The following is a 22,084-nucleotide window of genomic DNA, read 5'->3' as shown; positions in this document are numbered from 1 at the left end:
AATCGCCGTGAGGCTGCCATACTAGTAAATAGTAATCGTGATGTTCGATCGAAATTCGTTTCACCCCCGCGTGACGGCGTAAATATTACTTCGAAGTAATTTTTATATTCAGTGTCCACCTTGACTTTTCCCACACAGCAAAACAATTAGTATTATTAAAACCGAGAGTGACATGCGCGCTTCGCTTCTTTCAGCGGCGCTGCTGTCGCTTTCCCTAGCTGACGACGTCACCGCCGAGACATAATTTATGTCAGCATGCTCCGCTGCACTTTCGGACAGCAACCCGCCTGTTCTTGAGCCTCTGCGCGCTGTCATCGGTGACGACTACGCCAATCTGCTCGTGGGCGTTTTGGGCAACTCAGCGACCAGCAAATTCCTCATCTCAAATGCTGGCAGTTCGTGTCTTGCCAACATGAATGGAACATCGCTGGGCCAGGTCATGGTCTCCAGTACATCCGTCGACACGTGTATCAATGCATTGGAGCTGCTTAACGTGCCTCTGGTGCAGTACGCGCTTGGCAATTTCTCGGTCAGCTTAAGCAGCAGCGACAACGAAGCGAAGGACTCGTTCATTGATGGCCTAGGACTCGTTGAAGAGGGCGAAATCGAGCAAATATGCTCTTTGTACGTGAACGGCTTCGTGCCGTGTCTGCGCGCGCAGTTGTTGCCATCGCTGGCCACCCTGCGCTCTACAGCGGTGAACGGATGCTGCGCCGCCTGGGAGAGCGAAAGTGTCTCGCTCTTTGACTACTCGATCACGGGCCAGTACACCAAGATGGCACAGCTCATAGGAGACGTGTTCTGTGCCACACAAACGCCGGCGCTCAACGGCACCAGCTCGCAGCGATGCGGCTACACGTTTCTTCAGAGCTCAGGCGAGGTGGCTAACACCACATCTGCTAACCGTGCTGCGGCACTTCTGAAGGACTTGCAGGTGCCCACTGACCAGGCCTCCCTCCAGGATGAGGGCGAAGCTTACACGAATACGAACGGCGATATCATTGAAGCCGTGGCGAGTGGCCAGTACACGACGAGCGGCTGCGTGGTAGCGCTGGATCGCTTCGCTACGTGGGTCGACGGTCTTTCACTCGCTGACAACAGCTCCAAGTCGTACGGCATCGACTTGCAGTCTCTGTTTGCCTTTGGCAAATGCGTCAATGGTGCCGCAGTGTTTTCGTTGATTCAAGACTTTTTGCCCGGTTCTATCGTGAACGTAGTGAGCGCCTACTTCTCCAACGCGTGTCTCCACGTGCCCTTAAAATACGCCGACGGCTGCAGCTTCTCACGCCCAGCCTCTTTGGTGGATTGGAACTACGAGCCAGCACATGCAAGTCAAGCAGGATCGGAAGAGCAAGCGGATGGCACCTCTGCCATTAACTCGATCAACACTGTGCCGCCGAACGTGACAGCTGACTCAAATGCTGTCGTGTCGACGACCGTACATGGCACTCCCTTCGCCGTATTATTTAGTGTCGTTTGCTTGATGTGGTGAGTAAAGATATTGTTAAACTTGTTCCGAAACCGAGAACTCGAGATCATTTGATATTCCACCGTTAGACTTGCCACAGTTGATCCTGTTGCGTATGTACATGCCCTGCCGTTGGACTGCCCTACAACCGCCTCGTCCAACGTCCTTGTGATCTCAAACTCGCAGCTTTCACACGTAAAAGCAAAGTTAAAATTTTAGAGAACCGCGCGACAACCGAAAGACGAAACAGCCTTCTTCTGCGTTTTTGGACGATAGAGTCGTGGCTCTGTATGAAGAGCAACGCACGTCGGCCATGATAGTGTAACGAAACCTCGTTCAAAGCAGCTACACGAATAGCCCCGTAGATGAGGAGCCCTTGGTGGAGTCCACGACAGCTGCCGAATGGGACGACTCGTAGTCCGACGCTCGCGAGTCTTCCCGAGACCTCCGGCCACGTTGTTCTGCCTCGTGCATGGCCGACGCTGATTGACGCACGTCGTGTGTTGACATGTACGACTCGGCCAGAGAAGTCTGCGGGTCGTAGCTGAAGGCGAATCCACTGCCAGATCCTCGAGTCTTGCCGGCGAACTGAGCCTGTGCCTGCTGTAATTGGGATAGAGAATTACGTCAGACAATGCTTTCAAAAGACCTATATTCAGGCAGACGTCACTTACATTGTAGCCGCGACCAGGAGACGACGAGTTGATGTACGCAGTCTCGTCGTCCTGCAACATTCCGTTGACCACTGGGATGCCAGCTTCCATGTCGATGCGAGACATTGCGCGGTTCTGCCTTGCGTCCTTGCCATTGTGTAGCACATACCTCTCCTGCACAATTTGCCATGGATCAGGGTAGAAGCGACGACAGATGGCTGTCCACGTGAAGTGACGAAGGAGAGAAACCACCAGACAGATGGGGATGACCATCCAATACGTTTCTTGGCCCAGTGTGTTCTGAAAACTGCCGTATTCCGTCGAGAACATGGAGATCCAGTAGCTTGAAATGAGTGGAGTAAGCGGCAGGTACGCGATAACGCCCACGAAGAACAACACAGTGCCGTAAGCAGTCCACGACATCTGCAGCATGCACAACTTAATGTTGGCCACCAGAACAACCATCGTGAACGCGAGTAATCCGTACTGCACCATCGGTGCACTGCCAGCATTGGAGAGGTTCTCGTTGAACGCGTACACAACGAACACGAAGATGACAGCTGCCTCGTAGATGGCACTGCAGATCCACTTGAAGAACGTATAGTTGTTGAACAGCTCCATACGCGGACCCACCAGGTACAGCTCTGGAAAGTGTCTACCCACTTCAAACGGCACATCGTAGTCGAACACGCCCAGCATAATAATGGGTAATGAAGTGTAGGCAATATTGTACAGCTGGAAGCCCAACTCACCGTAGAACTTCTGACCAGACGAGCCCGTGCAAAACATGTAAAAGTACTGCGCCAGCACCATCACGATATTCTTGTAGAACATGTAGCCAGCCAGAATGGACATGCGCTTGTAGTTCAGACGACCGTGGTGCAGCAAGAGCTTCTCCAAGAAGTAGAACTGGCCGATAGCGTAGTCACTCGAGTTCACAGCCTGCATTCCTTCTTGGCCAGAGATGCCCACGCCCAACATGGGCGCGTTGAATCATCGCCACATCGTTGGCTCCATCCCCGATCGCCAGCGTCCGCACCTTTCTTGTTCGTCGTGGGGTACCAGTGTCACAACTTCAGCCTTCTGACTGTGGAGACACACCGATACACACCACGGCATCCTAGGCCTTACCGAGCGGCCAAGAACTCCTGGCTGGGCATCCCTCGTCTGCCAGTGTCAATTCCAAGCACTCGCCGTCAATAACTACAGCGTGGCGACCACTGCCGCGTTGGACCTGTGCATTCGCGTCAGATAAATGCGACAGAATGGCGTCCTTGGTCGGGTACAAGTCGCAGTTGAAGATAAACTGCTGCATGTCGTTGTCCATGAGCTGGCAAGCATACGAAATGTTGATGGCCGTCTCCTGTTTGTCTCCAGTCAGCATCCACACGCGCATACCAGCACGCATGAGGTTGGCGATGCAGCTGGGCACATTGTTCTGCAGCTTGTCCTCAATAGCTGTGGCACCCAAGAGCTCCAAGTCACGCTCGATCTCCGTCATGAGCTTGTCAATCTCGTTCGGCTGGCCGTTCTTGCGCTTGTCAATTTCCTCCAAAGACGAGTTGGCTTCCTTAAAGCGAGCGCTCCAGTTTAGATATTCCTTCTCGTCCACACGACGCTGAGCGATCGTAAGTGTACGGAGCCCATCATCTCCGAAAGTCTCCAAGTGGCGCATCGTCTCCTTCATCATTTCTGGGTCACTCTTGCCCTTAGCCAGCATGGGATAAATCACATTGTCAGCGCCCTTCGTGAGCACCCAGTACTCTCCGTTGGGATACTGCACCACCACTGACATACGCTTGCGGTCACTCGTAAACTCCAGAACGTCCAAGATCTTGAACTCCAACAACGTGTTCGGCTCGGTAGCGCCGTTCGCATAGCGACGGATCAATTCTGGACGCTTCACGCGCACACGCGCAACACCCAGGCCACGGGATTCAAAGCTAAAGCCGAAGAACTTTGCACCTGACACCAACGCCTGCTCATCTGGCGACGATGCCGAGAAACGCATTTCCGAGCTGCCTTCCACCGTCTCAGGGATGACAGTCTGGCACAGACTCAGATGCAGAAAGAACTCTGCCTCCCGGTTCGGTGTGTCGTCCGTAATTGGCCTCTCCAACGCGTTGAACAAACGTACGTCCTCGAAATTGACGTACGGGATCTTGGCTCGACGTGTGGCTGGGTCTGGCTCTGTCTCTGCTGGCACCACGACTCCCTTTCGACGAAGAGCAGCGCGACCAATCTCCGTCATTCCGGTACCGTACGAGACGCCGTTGATGGAGCACTTACGGAACTCCATGACGTTACAGGTCAGAGTGCCGGTCTTGTCGCTAAACACGTACGAGATCTGGCCCAGTTCCTCATTGAGTCCCATAGATCGGACGATCATGCGCACATCAGCTTCTTCGTAGTACATATCCAAGTCCCAGGTCATGAAGATCGCCTGGATAAACATGACCATTGAGATCGTCACATACAGAGACACAGGGATCATCTGATACATGAGTAAAAAGTAGTAGCCAAAGCCAATGAACCACTGGCTTGTCATGCTGGGCGACCAGCTCAAGTACCAGCTCTCTTCGATGTTGCTGTTGAGCCAGATCACCTGCACGGTTGTGGCGATAATGCACAGGAAACAGAGCAGCAGGAAGAGCCAGATGATCATCTTGTTGACTGTCTCGTTGATCGAGCTCCACTTGGGGCGTGTGGCCGTCGCGCTCTGCATGATCTTGGTGTCTGATCCAGTGTTCACCACGAGGCCGTAGATCCAGTCGGTATTACGCAGTTGACAGCCACGAAGCAGCACGTTCTTGATAGCGATAGGCTGCGGGTGCGTCTCTGTCGCTTTCGTTCCTTCCGTGATGGATAACGTACCGTCGAAGCGCCCGATGGCCTTGTTAGGGTTCTCGCAGCGCAGTTGACCGCCCAAAGCAGCCACTTGAGCTGCAGTTCGGACGTGCAGCGTGGCGTCGCAGGCGTGACGCAGCTTGAGGTTCGTCTCTCCATCCAGACTCTTGGTCTCCACGTAGCAAATGCCTGCGGGTTCACTAGGATTAGGCTCGGCAACCGCTAGAATCAATAAGTCAGCGGGGGCTGTCTCTCGGTTGTGGAGCTTCACTACCGAGCCAACTGTCAGAGCGGCCCAGTGCATAAGTGCGATGTCTGGGTCATCCACGCCTCCCGCACGGTTGAGCGCATCTGATGTGCCTGTAAACGTCTCCTTGAGGACGTGACATTGGGCCGAGTTGGCCTCTTTGTCTGCGAGGTGTCGTCTGCGGTCCTCAATGACAGCGAGCACGCCGTCCACGGCCAGGATGAAGACGAGAACAGGCAGATTAGAGGGCAGACCGTTGGTGTTACTGATACTTCGGATACACTGGAGGATGGACACAAGTAGGAAGTAGGCGTTGGCCAGTTTGCGGAAGCTCTCGAGCATGAAGAGCGGCAGGAAGTTCCACGTCGTGTACTTGGACGTGATGACCACATTGGAGCAGAACTCGGGCGGCGCGTTATCGGGCAAATTGCGCTGTCGCTGCGTGGCTGGAAGAGATACGACACGGAAATCGGCGGATTCGTCGCGCTTACTTGCGATGGTGGGGTCGGGGCCTCCTCGGAGCGCCATGTTACGCGCGCCTGTCTCGACGTGAGCCGACGCGCTGGAGCTGGACGGAGTTTGCTGCGCGCGCGATGTCTGCAGTTGGTGGTACGCGTCCTGGTGCTGGGGACTGCCCACGTCCATTCGATAGGTGAGCTGCCACGGCCGGCCGAGTGCAAGGAGTGCTAGGCGGAGGCGGCTACGCTCGATAAAGCGGGTTCCTCTCCCTAACTGTAATGGCGTTCGTGGGCGACCCACAGCGAAAAACGCGTAAAGGAAAATGTCTGTACCCGTGTAAGAAAAAATTCAATGCTGAACCATCTGTTGACTCGATCTGTGTTTTCGAAACAAGAATTGACGACTAGAAACACCCACGACAACTTACAGCTACTGCAAACGTAATGCCTCACGCCCCTCAATTACTATTCGTTGACTGCTATTCTGGAGCGCACAGCTCCCATGTTGCATCTTACCACTACTTGTAGGCGCGTCACCATTTCCATTAAATTAAGAGGTGTTATAAGCAATGATTAAAGTACTACCGTTTTTTAATCATTGCTTATAACACCTCAGTGTAAAATACCTAAGTGGGTTCGAGGTTATCTATAACATGTTTGCGCGCGTTCAACCAAAGAACTGCACCTTTTGAATTTTGTGTTTTTAATTTCGGTGGAAGCCTGCTCTGTACACGAAATACTCACTACAAGTTTTTCTTATCGCATTTTGATGATCTATAATAGCGAAAAATACATCCACGTTTCTCTTGTGCTTACAACTGTACTGTAAAACGGAATGGAGAGCAAAAGAAGCAGTTGACACTGATTCGAGGCATAACCTTTGTGGTACTCATTTTTATTGCTGGGAGAGTAGATTTGTTTTCTAAAAACCTAATTCTAAATATGTAGAATGAAAATCGACCTCTATTCTCACACACAGATTCAGCATTATAATCACACTGATTCGGACATTTTCCTGTGCTGATAGACAGCTGTCAAAATCCAGCCCCAACCGCTGCAGAGAAAGGCAACAAAAGCGCAACGTTTGGTGTGATCATAATATAAAGTTTCCTTGGCTCAAAATAAAGCTCAATGACGATCGAAAGAATTGTTTTCGCAAGGTATATGGTACCAAGTCGGCTTTTGAATGTGCCAAAACCGCTGGATTGTCCCACGATGCTCCGTGCGAATCGTAACCAATTCGTTTAAAGGAGGGAGGTTCAGCTACAAAAATCGTTAGATATCACATATTCTATGTTATATAGTATCATTTTCTACAGGTAATGTATTAATGAGGCTCTACTTGCCAAAGAATTGACGTACAATCACCTCGATGTGGGTCAACCTTCGAGTTGACAAGTTTGTTGATCGACCTCAGTAAATGGAGACGTGGTTGCCGCCGGGATGATCCACCAGAGATTCTCTGGCAGAGAACATATAACGGCGGGATGACCTGTCGCCTCATCAATTCCGATTCGGCATCATGCCACTGAGACAAAACTACCGCCGTACCGTGACTTTTGCCCGAAGATCCAGCCGCCGCCGATTGCAACCATGAGCACGCCCGTCAACAAAGATCCAACAAGCATCTCGTAATCGCATGGACATCTCTATCTGCCAGCCAGAGATGTAAGGGGTCCGCAGGCTGCGGCGCAGCCACTGGCTCATTACAGTGTACCAGTCAGTCTGCGTTGCTGTCAACGTTGAGATCACTCCCAGTACCGCAGCCGCGCAAGATGTCCGTGATCGTCTCGGTCGTTGGCCTGAATACCAAATCACTGTACAGTATTGCATGTGTCACGAACTCGTCGCGTTCAGCCGAGCTAGGTGCACCCACCTCATTGGATTTTGTCCATCGCGACTTGCAGGACCTGAGCAACTTGCGGATAAATGGAAGAGTTCTCACGACGACTTCTGTGTGCTGCAGTGTATGCAGCGTCAGCGTCGATGAAAGTTCATGCAGGATCGTGTTTTGTTTTCGAGAATCTGAGAATGGGCGATAGTTTGTTGTATTGATTGAACTGACAGCGTTTCTCGTAAGTGTAGTCTGCAGCCATCACACTTTGATTGATGGAGAGATGTCGACTGACTAATGGCTTCGTGCTAGAACCGCAGCCAACAAAAGTTCCTGTCATTTCAGAACGAGAAAGCTCTCCACCACCAACACAACAAGTGACGGCTTAAGACCATCGGACGATGGAGACCCATCGACCAGTGGGTAGAGTATTCAACCTCCCTGATGGAAGTTTCTACGTGCAGGCTTGTCCCCCGGGCGTCAACTTCTGCCTGGCTACAGCTGGCGGTGACACGTCGTCGACTGCGTTGATGGACATTGTGGACGTTGACTCGCAATACAAGAATGAGGAGGAGATTGCTAAACATTGTAGCAGCGTCTTGTTGCTTAATGCAGTGGATGCGATCGACTCGGACGACGACGATGAGCTCATTGAGACTCAAAGCCAAGCACGTCTGCAGGTTGCGGAGGCTGCCATGGACTCGGACGACGAAGAGCTGTCCAATGAGCAGACCAGCTGCTTTCAGGATGCCATCTCGGGGGCTGCGCTCGATTTGCTACCCGTAGAGCTCGAACATTTTTCCGACACGAACTCTTCCTCGTCTTCCGAGGATTTGGATTCGGAAGAGACTGAGAGTGAAGATGAAGCGAGTGCCCGACGCAGTGCTAGAGTTCACTGTGTGCCGTCATGGGAATGTGACTATCTACAGGTAGACGAGGTGGATAACATCATTCGCGCTAACATGGTACAGATCGAAGCCAAGAAGCCTTGGCGCTTTGTGTTCCGCTGCCTCGATGTTCCCTTTAACTTCGCGCGGAGCCATGATCCGTTTGATGTCTTCTTCATGCGCTGGGACGAGTTCTGGCTCGTTCATGGTCATGCCGTGTGGGAACGTAACTTCTGGCAGCCCTTCGTGCCTCGCTCAACCGAGTATTACCGCCGAAAGTGGCGACAAACTCGAGCTCAACGCGCTTTCCGTGAACTGGCGACGGATCTGGTGAAGCGACTTGGTGAGGGTTATCCTCAGGATCTCGGCAAGTTGCTGCAGGAAGGCTGGTGGTATCGCACAGAGCCTTTTCCACTTCGGAGGCTGTTCTTGAAGAGCCGTACCCTCTACGTGGAGTATTTGGAGACTCGAGTGAAGGATCGTTGGCCACGGGGTAGAAAATTCCTGATGCAGCCAGGGCTGAAGCCACTGTGGTGGCTCCCCCATCAACCGAAGGATATCGAGAAAATGATTGCCGAGATGCGTTGCGAGACGTACACGTCATCTGATGACAACGTTCGAGTGTCCGAGCTATTGCAGGACTTTGGAGAGGGACCGGGGAACGCAGTAAGAATTTTTCGGGATCCTACAACAACTCTCACAAGCTGTATCACCTTCCAGACAGCGCACATGAGGAGGATGGCCAGGAAGTTTCCAGAGGCTCTATGTATTGACGCCACCCATGGAACTAACATTAACAGGTGCGAGATCGATGGCGAGTATTGACTGGTAGCGCCAAGAGATTAGGTCGGTCCGGGTAGGACAAAGTCTCGCTACGCGCGAAAGAAAGTCCCGCATACTCAGCGGGCCGGTACGTCGGATAGCCCGGGTGCCGTAACACTTCTAGCTGAGCAGCCTCTGCGCTCGGTGACCTGTAAAAGCGCTCGCGCGCCGTCGTCCATCCTTTGGTGGAGGGCACAGGGTTGTGAACGAGCTCAGCCGAACCAAACTCGGCGGAGTCTCGGAAGTGATCTGACTTGGTTAGTCGGAACCGAGTGGAAACGAGCCACTCGTCTGTCCCGGAAGGGCCGGACCGCGAGGGGACCACCCTCTGCGCAGGCCATACAAACCGCCGACCTAACTCGGCGATTCGTTGTGGTTTGTGTAAGGAATCCACATCTGACGATATTTGTGTGTTCTACTACACCACACTGCTACGAAAGTGTCGTCCGGGGTGACACCGCGCGTGCGGTCATTGAAACTGCACGTGAGCAATTACGTGGGAAAAGAGGGCGAGCCTCTTCTCCGATGGCTTGTCGAGTTCGACACTGCCATAGTGGCTCGTCTTACTGTACCACTGACGAACCGTCGAAGGTTGCGTTCGCCATGTCATGCCTTGCGGACGAGCGCGAAGCTGGGCGTATGGCCGCCGGCTCACAGATCATATGTGATTTAGCACGTATGCGATAATTAAGGAGAGGCTCAGACAAGCGTTAGAGCCCCCTCAGAATGAGTTCCGCTCAAGAGAAGAGTTTCTCGACCTGCAGCAAGGTAAGCATGACGTTCATGCTTACGCCAAACGTACGCGGTACTTGGTCTCGAACCATGCGATCAACCCGATCGACGAGGCGATAAAAGTCGTCACGCTCATGAAGGGCTTAAACGATGGGTCAATTAAGAACTATCTCTTCCGAGGGTATCCAAGTACTCTATTGGCTGCGATTGCTCTTGCGATACAAGAGGAATTTATTCTGAAGCAGACTAAGCTGCATGCGAACGTGCCGAGGATGGCACGTCCGATGATGAGAGTGGGAGGTCCAGAGCCTATGGGTCTCTCCAACGCTTCCGCTGCTGGACGCCAACAACATATTGGGGGACAAGTTCGGTGCTACCGGTGTGGGTACACCGGACACTTTGCGCGTGAGTGCACAGCGCCTGTGCACTCGGCCAGCGGCCATATGGCGATGACGGGCATCGCCGAGTGCAATAAAACACGTGCAGAACCGGTAGGCGCAAGGCGCCCTACTTGTATTGCAGTCGCGCGTGTCTACAACGGACACGCGACACTGGGAGCTGCAGCCCCCAGCAAGAGGGATTTTCGCTACAAGAAGCAAGATGACAAGCCAAATTTTGTCATCCTGAAAGTGACATCGAATAGAGCAGGTTCTCTTCGTGCTTTGGCTGACTCAGGTACGTCGAGCAACTTTGTTCGACTGAAAAGTCTCCGACGTTAAGCTTCGAGATTTTTAAGCACCTCGAAGTGCTTTAGAAGTACGGTTGGTAGAAGGTGCCACCGTAAGTACGGAGAAGCGCGTATTACGCATTCGCTGCTCGTACAGCCACCAGGTGTTTGTGGAAGGTACCATCGTCTTGGAGCTGTACGATAAGTTTTACTTGGTATTGGGCATGCCGTGGCATGCACGGCATGGTCCAGTGATCAGCTGGTACACTATGTGACAGCGAGCGATGGCCCTGTCAGTGTCGCGCATGCACCACCAGGTGCATCCGATCCCACACCACCGTCACAGCTATTGCCTGTGACTTGAAGTTCCTTCAAACTTGATCGATCAACTCCCCGGGTTAATGCTGTAATTGAAGTAGGAGTGTGTCTCAAATCTGATTTCCGAGTTGCGACAGACCCAACAACTGCCTCAGTCGTTGCGACTTGTGAATGGGCACCGGATGATGCATCGTAAGGTGCTGCCTCGTTGGTGCATCGGTCCCGGGGACGGACGAATCAGATATACAAGGGACACCGACGACTACAGGCAGTAGCTGCGATGTCGGCGTGTCATCTCCGGGAGTTGACACGGTCGTGGTTGGATTAAAAATCACGAAGGACCTCGCCGATAGGCGTCGAGGTAACAAGGATGTGTCGACTCCGGAAGTCGACACAAACTCGATATCAACATCGAGAGAGGACTCCGCCGAAAGGCGTCGAGGTTATGATAGCGCGTCAGCTCCGGATGCTGACGACGCGGCAAGCAGTGTTGGCGGTTGCAAACGTCCAACACAGAAAGTGCTTGCGTGCTTGCGGGCAGCCGGGCTGACGACGAAGCGGAAAGCAATCAAGCCGGACTTAATCATTCGCGTCCGCGGAAAGAATCCGCCGACGGTTACAACAGAAATCCGTCCAAGGCCGGGTATGGACGATAAACATGTGAAGCTGGACTTCACAAGAACATAAAGCGGTGCAAACGATGAAAGCTGCCCAATCTCGGTCTGGGACGAAACAGTACGAGTAAAGTCTGCCGGGCAGACATCGGAGACGATGTCGTGCGTCGAGACGCTGCACGTCTTGACGCGGACTAGTGCTGGCCTTCAGCACCGGTCAATGCAGCCGGTGAATCCTCCGACGAGTGCGTCGAAATTGACATCGCTTCCAGTCATGGGCTGGATGCGCTTCTCAAAGGACCTGTACGGTGGAAGCATCGGGCAGGTATGCATCCTTTCGGATATGGAAAGGGTGGAAAGCGAAACGGAGGAGTTGGGGCAACTCAACGTTGCGAATACCGCCGAGAGTAAGGACACTATCAGTGCGAAAACGAAAAAGCAGCGCTTCGACGAGCCGAGCAGGGACACATTAAAGTCGAGTCCCTTCTACGATGTTCTGCGGGAGCGCAAGAATGTGTTCCCGGAAGCGATTACTGTGGAGCTTCCGCCGGACAAGAGCATACAGCACCCGACCGACCTCGTGCCGGGCAAGAACTACTGTGTGATGCGGCAGTGGCCGCCGTCGCGCGATCAAGTAAAGACAATCGACGACATCTTTAAAAGTCGTCGTAATTCGGGTCAAATGCGGGTATTAAAGTCCTCGCACAGCGCATGAACGCTCTGTGTTAAGAAGCCATAGAGCAGATGGCGCATCGTTCATGCTTACAACAAACGAGCCTTTTGCCCAACGACAAGAAACTGCTGCCGAGACTTTGGAAGAGCGCCTTGCCGTCGAAAGGGCGCATTTCGAGTTTACGTTGACGTGTGTCAGGCACTCGAGGGAAGCTGGTCACAGGTGCATTCATTCCATGCTGCATGACTGGTGGTTGCACAGGTAGCTGGGGCTGCCAAAGTGGCATGTATTGCTGAGGTAGCGCTGGATGCGGTGCTTGTGCCATCTCTACGTTCGCGGCTGCGTTCTCGTATACGTACACACGCTGCTTTACGCTGAAGCTCGTGGCCGGGGATACTGGCGGGTTCCGCTGTGGTGGCGTCTGGTCCAACGCCTGCCGATCCATCGCTCATCCAAGCCCGATGGCAGAGCCGAAGACGCTTGACTCACGATCCAAGAATCGTTATTTGGCTTCTTGCCGCTGTTGCGAGACTTCCAGCCGCTCCATGTGCCCTGCTAGGTCCGTGAGCAGGTCCGGGTTTTTCGGCTTGAACGGCGTTTTGACTTATCAACGTCTCCGTACTGGCCATCATCCCTCTTTTGGGCGACCTCCTTCGCTTCTGGAGCTCGTAGAGCTTCGCTCCTGGCAACGGTGTGAGCCGTTGGTCTCATAACCTGTTGGTTTTATCTGTGAAAAAACACTGTATATTGAGAAGTAAGGCTCTTTAGCTAACCTTCTTACCTGCGTTCTCGCGCATCCAGCAGTGTCCTCACCGTCCGCGGGAGTGGCGGCCGACTCCGGTTACGGAGCCGCGGTTACACGAGTGTAACCTCATGTACATTTCTGACAAGCGGAAGATAAGCATCACCGCGGGCATAGGGGCAACAGGAGCTGTTGTCAACACGGTACGCAGATTCAGCCGTTTCTCTGTTCACAAGTTTGGTTTTGGTCTAAAGGATGAGTTTGTTTAACCGTTTTGTCTAAAATAGAAGTGAAGTATTCTGACATTTACCAACCTCTAATCATGCAAATACCGAATTTTTCGGACGGAGACCAAGCAAACTCATACAGCAATTTGAGCGGCCCAGCCTTGGTGCGGAAATCGACCAATAAGCAATATCTCTATAAATACACATACAGTAGAATATTAGTCAAAAATCAGATAAGGTATTGTGCCAGTTACGTGCCATATTAAAAAGTTCTAAAGCTGAGTCCACAAAACATTTCATCGAGATGTCCTATTATATCGATAAAGACACTCATAAAATGCGCTCTTTTCAGGAAAATTAATTCAGAGAGCTGTAATTTGCTGCCTGCTTTGGGTCACAAATGACTCGGTATTGAAAGTGTCTCATTTTAGCGGTGAATTCAGTTTCCTGTCGCTTTTCGATTAGAGGTTTGTTTGAGTGCAAATTAGTTGAGCCTTACCCAGATCAAATCGCTTCGATAAAAAACATTAAGCCAATAGAAAATAAAAGCAAACCCAAATAGTGATCTCTAATTAGCTTTAATTATTGACTCGAAGCAGGTCGAGTGCACGTAATGGCACAGTACTGTACCTTACTCTACTATGTCCAGAAACAAGGGTAATTGTGTTTTTATACCCCATTTCAACATTATAAAGTTTGGGTATTGCTAAATTTTACAAAAAGCCAATCCACTTCCATGAATCTTTGAAGAAAACGCATTACCTACTGACACGTAACAGTACAGCCACATCACAGTGATTCCTCGTCAGCGTCACCAAAGTGTGTCAGCACTGCAGAGTGTTGTACCGGCACAAAATGAGGTGTCTCTTCTGCACAGCTGTCGGAAGCACACACACGAGGTGTGAGAGGTATAATCTGACCAACCAGTGAGCGGAATTGGCTCATCTGGACGCCCCCCCCCCCCGCCGCCCCCCACCTCGATCCTGATACTACATCTCGACGCGCGTTGGTAAAGAAGAACCAATGCGATTACCGTGTATTAGTGGTAAAATTTTGTAACAGATCTCGCAGATTCCACCTAGCTGCTCTTTTTGTTAGTTCTCAAGAAAAGCACCATTTTTTCAAGCGGCTCTACTGGCACGATGCAGGCTGTACGTCCGGGTGACCCAGTGTCATTTGACGGTGAATTACGCTATGACCGACAGCGACAAAGCGCAATGCATTACTCTGTATTCGGTGTGTTGAGCGAGTCCAGCGTACATTTTCTTGATGTGCTACTTTCACGATATGAGCAAAGTGCAAGAGAACATCAAGCCACTTTTGCAATGGGCCTAGTTGTAGCCCAGTACCTAGGCTTACACGCTAGCACACGTGTATGAGAAGGTGTAAGTTGCGGTTCACTTAGATTAACGTTACATTAGGAAGACTTATATAGGAAAGCAAAAGCCGATTCCGGTAAAATGAGAGCTGTTTATTTGTTTGTTTGAGTTTTCCTCCTAATCTAACTTTCTAAATGAAAGGTATTTATCAAGGAATAATTGACAATATCCTAATATTCTAATTGCTTTAAAATATTGGCTTTCAACCAATGAATGCCTTGAATGCATGCAGACCAACAGTGTGCCAAATGTATCCATGGGTGTATCTCACACCAATGTGGAAACCCTCTTTCGTGGACAAGTGGCTACACATAGCCACTTGCGTGTAGCCGTGATACCCCCCCCCCTTGTGCAAAGACTTCTCTAGTCTTGCCACATCATTCGAAGTATTGGCGAGGCCGTCAAAACGTTTGAGAAACCTGAGATCTTTTCGCAATGAGCTCGTTGAGAACCCGCGCAAGCGTCTACCGGAGCAGTGAGGCAGGCACCACTTTAGTGTCCGCGCAAACGAACACGCAATACCACGCTATGCTTAGGCAAAAGCATGCACAAACTACTACTGACAAACCGTCAGTCGTAATGAAGGGCTCATCTTTTATGTCTACGGATAGAGACATGCCCATTGACTATGGGTCTGACATCGAAGACGTCCCCATGAAAGACAAAGACACCTCGTCTTCAGCAGTCGACTCTAAGTCGACCGAACCAACGCCCGATCCCCCCGAAGGGTCGCGTCGTGGCCGTGACGATGATCCGGACGATCATGAATCGGCGCCCTTTGACAACCTATTACGGTTCTTTCTTTTGCGAAAACACTTTAAGGGCGCACCGGACGCCCTTATGCCACGAAAGGGCCATCGTCTTTACCGACAGCCACCCAAGTCAATGTGGGGCTCTTGTATTCCGTGTTTAGCTCACATGGTTATTAAGTGTTTTTCCCATAGAATCCAGAGCTTCCCCGTGTAATACACGGCATTAGTATTTAATAGTTTACATGAATTGTGCTTTGCAGATAGAATGTCCATCCGCTTTATAGCCTAGATCATCATCAAACTACGCGTAAAATTGAGATGGAAGAGGCATGCATCGATTTGTGTTATCTGTGATCGAATTACCATATCAAAATGGCAAAAAGGGTCGTTTTACAGGATATCAATGGATTTGGTTATTAAACCATACCGCGCGATCGATTTGACTGCGGTAGCTCGACTTATCAGCCAGGCTACACCATTTCGCGTCCGGTCTCCCCACTGGGGACCCCAGAGGACGGATTCAATACAACCACCTCCTGGCCGACCTGTGCGTAGAGTTGGACAGGCCTCAGCTCAAATTAACCACCAGCAGTATAAAAAAACAGTATGCCTTTTTTTCTTGAGCCACTTGGGTACGAATCAGCTTTTGTCCTTTTTTAGCCTCCTAATACTTCGAGAACGTTCGAGAGCGCAATGTCGCCCTTTCACCGCTCTCCACACTTTCCATTTTGTAAAGATGGGTAAAACGTACCTTGAAGACGTTCGTGCACGTGTCCTGGCGGCAGCGCAAGCAGGCGATAACTGGCGACTGGTTGCGGCTCATAACGGTGTCGTAGTAGAGACCGCGCGGGGTTGGGTGCGTCGTGCAAGGAACGCTGGAAATTTTACTCCCTCTCCGGACAAGAGAGGTGGTGCCCACAACCGGAAGCTCAGGGCAGCTCATATGGAATTTCAGGAGGAAAGCTTAGAAGAGAACTGATTTCTAACGCTGGAGCAGATGAAGGAGATGCTGTTCGATTGCTTTAGCGTCAGTGGCTCGGCCGAGACTGAGCGAGCTAACTTGGATGCACTTTGTTACACAGTGAAAAAGGTGCATCGCGGCAACAGCTACCGCAACACCCCCACCAATAAGCTTAAAAGACAGCTGTTTGCTGTTAAATTGCTGCAGTATGTGGCGGCGGACAAAAGATATTGTACCTGGACGAGACTAACTTCAACCTGTAAATTAGCCGGAGCAATGGGTGGAGCGTTCCAGGGACACGTGCGGTGGACGTGAACACGTGCAGCAAAGGCAGCAACATCCATGTAATTGCCTGCATTTCTCGCAATGGAGTTGAGTATACGGAAGGGCGGTTCGAATCGTTTAAGTGGGAGGCCGCAGACGAGTGTATTCGTTGCATGCTGTGTGCGCAAGCGGCCCATGGGGATCTCAGTAACATTGTCGTTGTGCTGGACAACGCACCATACCACATCCGCGCCGAAGTAGTGTTCGAAGTACGTCTTGAACGTGTTCTGGTTATTTCGAAAGTGTGTTCAAATGAATTCTTGGAAGTTGCACCATTTTAAATCACAGCTGCATGCAGAAGATACAGCTTGTAGTTATTCTAGGTACTGTAGAGGCTGTAACCTTTGCAGTGCACGTAAACTACATGAACTTGAAATGTATCTTATACAACATATTGGCAGAGTAATTTCCGTTTTAATTTGCCCTGCTAAATTTCATGAGCTGAAGCCTACAGACCGCTTTATTTCCTACGCTTCTTGCTCAACTCGTAGGACTCGCGAGCGCGAAACGAAGGATTCCGTCGCCTTCCCGACCAACAGACATCGACAACTTTTTGTTTACCCGTACGTGGCCTACCTTGATGAATGATCGGATTGTCTTTCTGCAATGATCTTGGTAGAACGGATGGTACCGCTCATGAGTCCTGCAATGTTGATTTCGTCATCTTCAATTTCTGCGATTTCAGGCAGCTTTGGTGCATTGTTTCTCCGCGATCTTCGGATAGTATGCCTTTTAGCTGTCGGTGTCACAAATCGCTGTTGCGAATCCGGCATTCCTGGACAGGGCAGCTCAGCAAATTGCGTGGACTTAATCACATGAAAGCAGATTCCTGATTTCTTCCATATTAGGCACATACATGACCTGTGAATAGCATCGACGATCCAGCCTCCTCGAGGCATACCGACCCACGTTAGTCTAGCGTAATTGGCCGCCTCATAAGAGCGGCAGACTTCATTTAGAACTTCAGATGGGGTAGTTGATGGACGTCCTTCTAATGTATCGTTGATACTGAACTGGGTTGTACTTGGCATTTCTTCTGACGGTGCAATCTGTACAAAGACGGGGTTCAGATTTCCCAAACTATGTACAATTGATGCCACCATTATTTTCGACTTCTCCGCCTTTTTAAAGTACGCCTTCAGTCGCTTCGTAGCTTTAGGCTCGTCATTAAACGGAGCCATTGATGCAACATATGCAATTCGAGACAAGTCCAGGCATGTGACTAGTTCCGTAGGATTTGCTCCTTTGTTGTCATTTACGAGTTGCAGCGTGTAGTGGTCGGTTGCTAAGGAATTGTTCGTTGCTGCGTACCCGGTTGGAGTATGAAAAGGTTGCCAACAAGAAAAATGGCCTCCAAGAATCCAAAATGAAATGATATGATTGACCACCCTGCGAAACTTTGGGCAATCTCACCGCCACCCCTCCAAGAACAAGCTACAATTCCACGTTTTCTTATAACGTGCTCATCAGTAACAGCGAAATGCAAATCGTAAAGATTCCGAAAAATCAACTGTTTGGATGCGATATCCAACTTTTCGTCATAAAGGTGCTTTGCCACATTTTGTGTGACATGGAACCAACACATTAATATTTTGCTATGTGGAAGCTCCGATACACATGCGCTCTATTGGGCTTTGTCCGCGTCCATCATGACATAGTCAGGACTACATTGCACTCCAAACGCTAGGTAGACAACACGTTTTAGGAACGTAATAAACCAAGATGTATCCACTTCGCGACGATGTAATGTGCAGAAGTAAACTACGGGTAGAAAAGCTCCACTACGATCTGATATCACAGCCACAAGGACGGATACTTCTGCTACACGATGCTGTGAGTACTGTCCAAGTGCATCATAATAGATAAGAGTGCATTTTGCTGTACAGCTACAAAGCGCGCTATAAGCTACATGCATGCTAATTTAAAACGAAAGGGCCTTGCCTCAGAACCAGAGCCAAGCGCAGGTTCAACTATCCCATTCACGTCTTTTACATCGCAGAAACCAGGCAGGTCCCCGCGGCCCCTGTCCTCACGATTTTCCCGATCATACATGCATTGTCAGCAAATCTCTATTACAAGGAGCCATACTGGCGGGCTTGTTGTTTTCTTCTCTAGCCTTTCACAAAGTTATGCACGTGCTTTAACTCCGGTGTCGGGCTAAGCATCCGATTCTGCTGAACTTCTCGGCACAGAAATGCGAACAAAAGCTGCGGCACCATTGATGGTGAGTCATTCAGCTTAGCCAGAATATAAGTTTCCATGTCGTCCGTAAGCTTAGGATTTACAGGAGAGTCGAGAGCATCATCAGTCATACATGTAATTCTTGCTCCAGTATAGATTTAAGGTCAGCTTCTTCACATGCTAGAATCTTGTATCGCCATTTGCAGGACTCACCAGATGCAGCACATCGCTGGAAGGCGGACTTCGTGACGATGCAGCACATCTCGTGATAATTGGCAGCTAGGAAGTCCTCTTGATCCACGTGATTCATTGTGCACCGAAGTAGATCAATTTTAATACGACGTAAGCTGGTAGACGCTCAAGAAATTTATCATAGGATGCTTCGTCTCCTGTCCTCCATAATTCTTGCCACGACCTGCGTACACGGCACCGCACGTCATCCTGCTCCATGAACCGAGTTCGGTTGGCAAAGTGCTCACAATCATAGTTGTATTATATTAAGCTAAAAGAGCTCAGAAGTTTCAAATTCGCATGAGATAGTTGCCATTCTCCTACTTTTAGTGGGCGTGGCCCTGCAAAAAGTGGATTTCTTTTTATTTGAGTTAGTGAGACTTGTTTGATTTCAAGGTGCCAATTAAGATTTTATTTTGCTGTATTCCAATCATTTAGTGGTGCATCCCAGAACTTTAGTAGACAGGACGGCCCTCCTCACACACTTGAAAGCCAGAAGATTCGCTGGTGCAAAACCGACATCTCGTCTTGGCCAAACAGGAAATCGTAACTGCGGTAGTTTTGCCAATAGAATACGTCGGAACCTTCGTCGACATACGCATTCACTAGCACACGAAGTTTACCCTAAACGACGCGAAAACAGTTACATCGAGAGGCTGAAAAGGGTGGGCTGGGTTTGTGGGGAGGCAAACCATCATAAAAAGTTTAGATTGACTGTTTCTCGACAATTGAGCGCTAGTAATGGGAGCTACAGCCATCCATTACCAGCAAGAGAGGACGCTTTACGGTGGCTGGGACAGACGCCCCACAAAAACACTAGCCATGACTCAAATAGGTCCGAACTTATTAAGCCAGACGGGGTCGTCGTAATACCAGCACCAGGTGCGTCACAGCTACTAAGTATATCCAGCGGCACGGTCTATCCAGGGCCAATGAAAACAGGTGGCACAACGAAGCCCTAGGCGCTTTCACAGGCGATAATTGTCATGTGAAAGCTCGAACTTAGCGCAGATGTTCACACGTTTTTAGACCGTTGAACAGAAACAACACGATTTCTCTTTGACGCTTTGGCGAAAGCAGTTTCATCGACGTTAAAGACGCGGTCGGCTGTAACACCATTTTTGATAATGACCTTCTCCATTAAGCTAAATAGCTGGTGAGCGTCAATATAACCGACCGTATTGCGAGCTTTGGACAGCATTTGAGCGGAACAATCCGTGCGTTCGGAGTGGCGCTCTCGGAATCGCGTGTACCAGCCTCCTGTGACAGCCCTACCAGCGACCAGCTCAGATATTTCGATTGCTTTCTTCGTGATCTCGGCACGTCCTACAGGTCGGCGTACACTTTGGCGAGGCAGCGACCCATTCTTGGATTGCATCCTCAGCATCTGGCGACAGCCGAGGTTTTGAGCCTCGCCGCTGCCGGGTCACGCCATTCTTGGCGCTACGGACCCATTTCCTCAGCGTGCTCCCTGGTACGTTAAGGTCCACAGCAACGGCGAAGACTGGCTTACCGCCTTGGCCACGCTGAACTGCACAATCGAGGGTATTTGGCTATAATATTGCGTCATTTATAGAAATGATGCAAAAAGGAGCGGTCTCGAGTCAAATCACAATAAATTTGCTATTGTGAATGACACGTTCAAAAGCAGTTAGTGATTTTACCAATAACGCTACTTGTTCTTAAATAACTTGCTCTGATTGGGCATGCTCCTGACGCTACAAAACTTCTTTTTTTTCGCTAAGAAACTGGTCGCAGACCTTATACTATTTCCGGTAGTGAAATGGACGCCATTTTGTATGGACGATAGTGATCGGATTCAGCAGAAATTGAGCACGAAAATCCAAGCTGCCTTCCTCTAAATACGTTTAGTATAGCAAACCCAATAGTTATAATATTATAATACCTTACCGTACAATTATTTTGCTCGGGCTGATATTTTGTTTTTATGCAGACGCAATTTAGTGATATCTCAAAATTGGGCGATTTGACAAATCTGAGATAAAAAACCAGTTTTGCAAACTGACGCGTTTCTTAAATTTTATAGCTTCTTAGGGCTTCATTTATTAAGAATCGGAAGGAGGTGGTGTAGTAATAGTAGCTCCAATGAAAAGTACAATAGCTCGTTTATTGATAGATTTCTCAACCTCTGCTAACGGGACCGCTTTACGAAAGATGAACCTACAGCTCGTAAATCGAATACGAGCGAACCCAAACATGAGATTCAGCGTCGCCCATTACGTTGAGGTTTCCTTGAATGTGTGTCGTGTTTTTCTTATTTTAAAGCCTAGATATGGGATTACGGGAACCATAACCAATGGCCATGCAAATGTATTCCTCCAGCTACAGATTGGCTTCTAGCGTGGTTGCAAGCTCCCGAAGCGTCTTAAATTGCTGGGTGCATTTATCGATCGAGCAAAACGTCCGTGATGCTCCTGCGGTATATATCCTTTTCCCATCCCAAGACAAAAAAGTCACTTTCAACATTGGCTGTGTTCGAAATGTCGATGCTAGATTTTTGCAGAGCTGGTTCAGTAAGTTAAATCGCTCATCAACATCCTACCAGCCGGCCTCAAAGGTGACGCGCTCATCTTCGAGTGAGTCGAGTGTCTCTCGTAACCCCCCCCCCCCTCTTTGGCGTATGCTCGTCTGAGTTGAGAGAGTTGTTGTCCAATATTATGCTTATCGACGCTGGATAGTCGAATCAAAAGGCGAGGGATAGGAGCTTTGATTAATCGGTGAAACGAAGAAATACCATGGTTACCAATTGGTACGGCAAAACAGGGGGTAATTAAATACCGTCTCGGATGTCTGATGAGCGCTTAGCTACGATTTTGTCAATGCCATCCTCAGCTCGAGCAAACATGGTGGCAACCGCAGAACAACTTCTTACCATCATCTACATCCAGATTGTCCGTTGTTTCTTATAGTTATGGGTCCAGTTCGGTAAAAAAAAACTTGCAAGCGAGATTGAGAACGTAAGACCCACAAACCGGATTTGTTTTGTAATCAAGTCATTCGAGCTCCCTTTTGGACAATGGAGAAATATGTCGCCTTCACGCAGCTA

At 50.0% G+C, this 22,084-nt stretch overlaps 3 protein-coding genes across 3 annotated transcripts; 2 read left to right on the top strand and 1 right to left on the bottom strand.

The window, feature by feature from the left end:
- Positions 1-172: 172 nt before the first annotated feature.
- Positions 173-1,492, top strand: PITG_07456 (uncharacterized protein; the record flags this gene model as incomplete). Its single annotated transcript, XM_002904430.1, has 2 exons — positions 173-204; positions 280-1,492. 2 exons carry the CDS (start codon positions 173-175, stop codon positions 1,490-1,492), a joined length of 1,245 nt encoding a protein of 414 aa, XP_002904476.1.
- Positions 1,493-1,813: 321 nt separating this feature from the next.
- Positions 1,814-5,860, bottom strand: PITG_07455 (P-type ATPase (P-ATPase) Superfamily; the record flags this gene model as incomplete). Its single annotated transcript, XM_002904429.1, has 3 exons — positions 1,814-2,071; positions 2,143-3,074; positions 3,253-5,860. 3 exons carry the CDS (start codon positions 5,858-5,860, stop codon positions 1,814-1,816), a joined length of 3,798 nt encoding a protein of 1,265 aa, XP_002904475.1.
- A 2,609-nt stretch (positions 5,861-8,469) lies between these two features.
- Positions 8,470-8,869, top strand: PITG_07454 (uncharacterized protein; the record flags this gene model as incomplete). The annotated part of the gene is made up of 2 exons (XM_002904428.1): positions 8,470-8,786; positions 8,851-8,869. 2 exons carry the CDS (start codon positions 8,470-8,472, stop codon positions 8,867-8,869), a joined length of 336 nt encoding a protein of 111 aa, XP_002904474.1.
- Between the last annotated feature and the right edge of the window lie 13,215 nt (positions 8,870-22,084).

This window comes from Phytophthora infestans, genomic scaffold, assembly GCF_000142945.1.
Source record: "Phytophthora infestans T30-4 supercont1.11 genomic scaffold, whole genome shotgun sequence".
In the NCBI taxonomy this organism is placed as follows: domain Eukaryota; phylum Oomycota; class Peronosporomycetes; order Peronosporales; family Peronosporaceae; genus Phytophthora; species Phytophthora infestans.
This window is presented reverse-complemented; position numbering and strand designations above follow the sequence as displayed.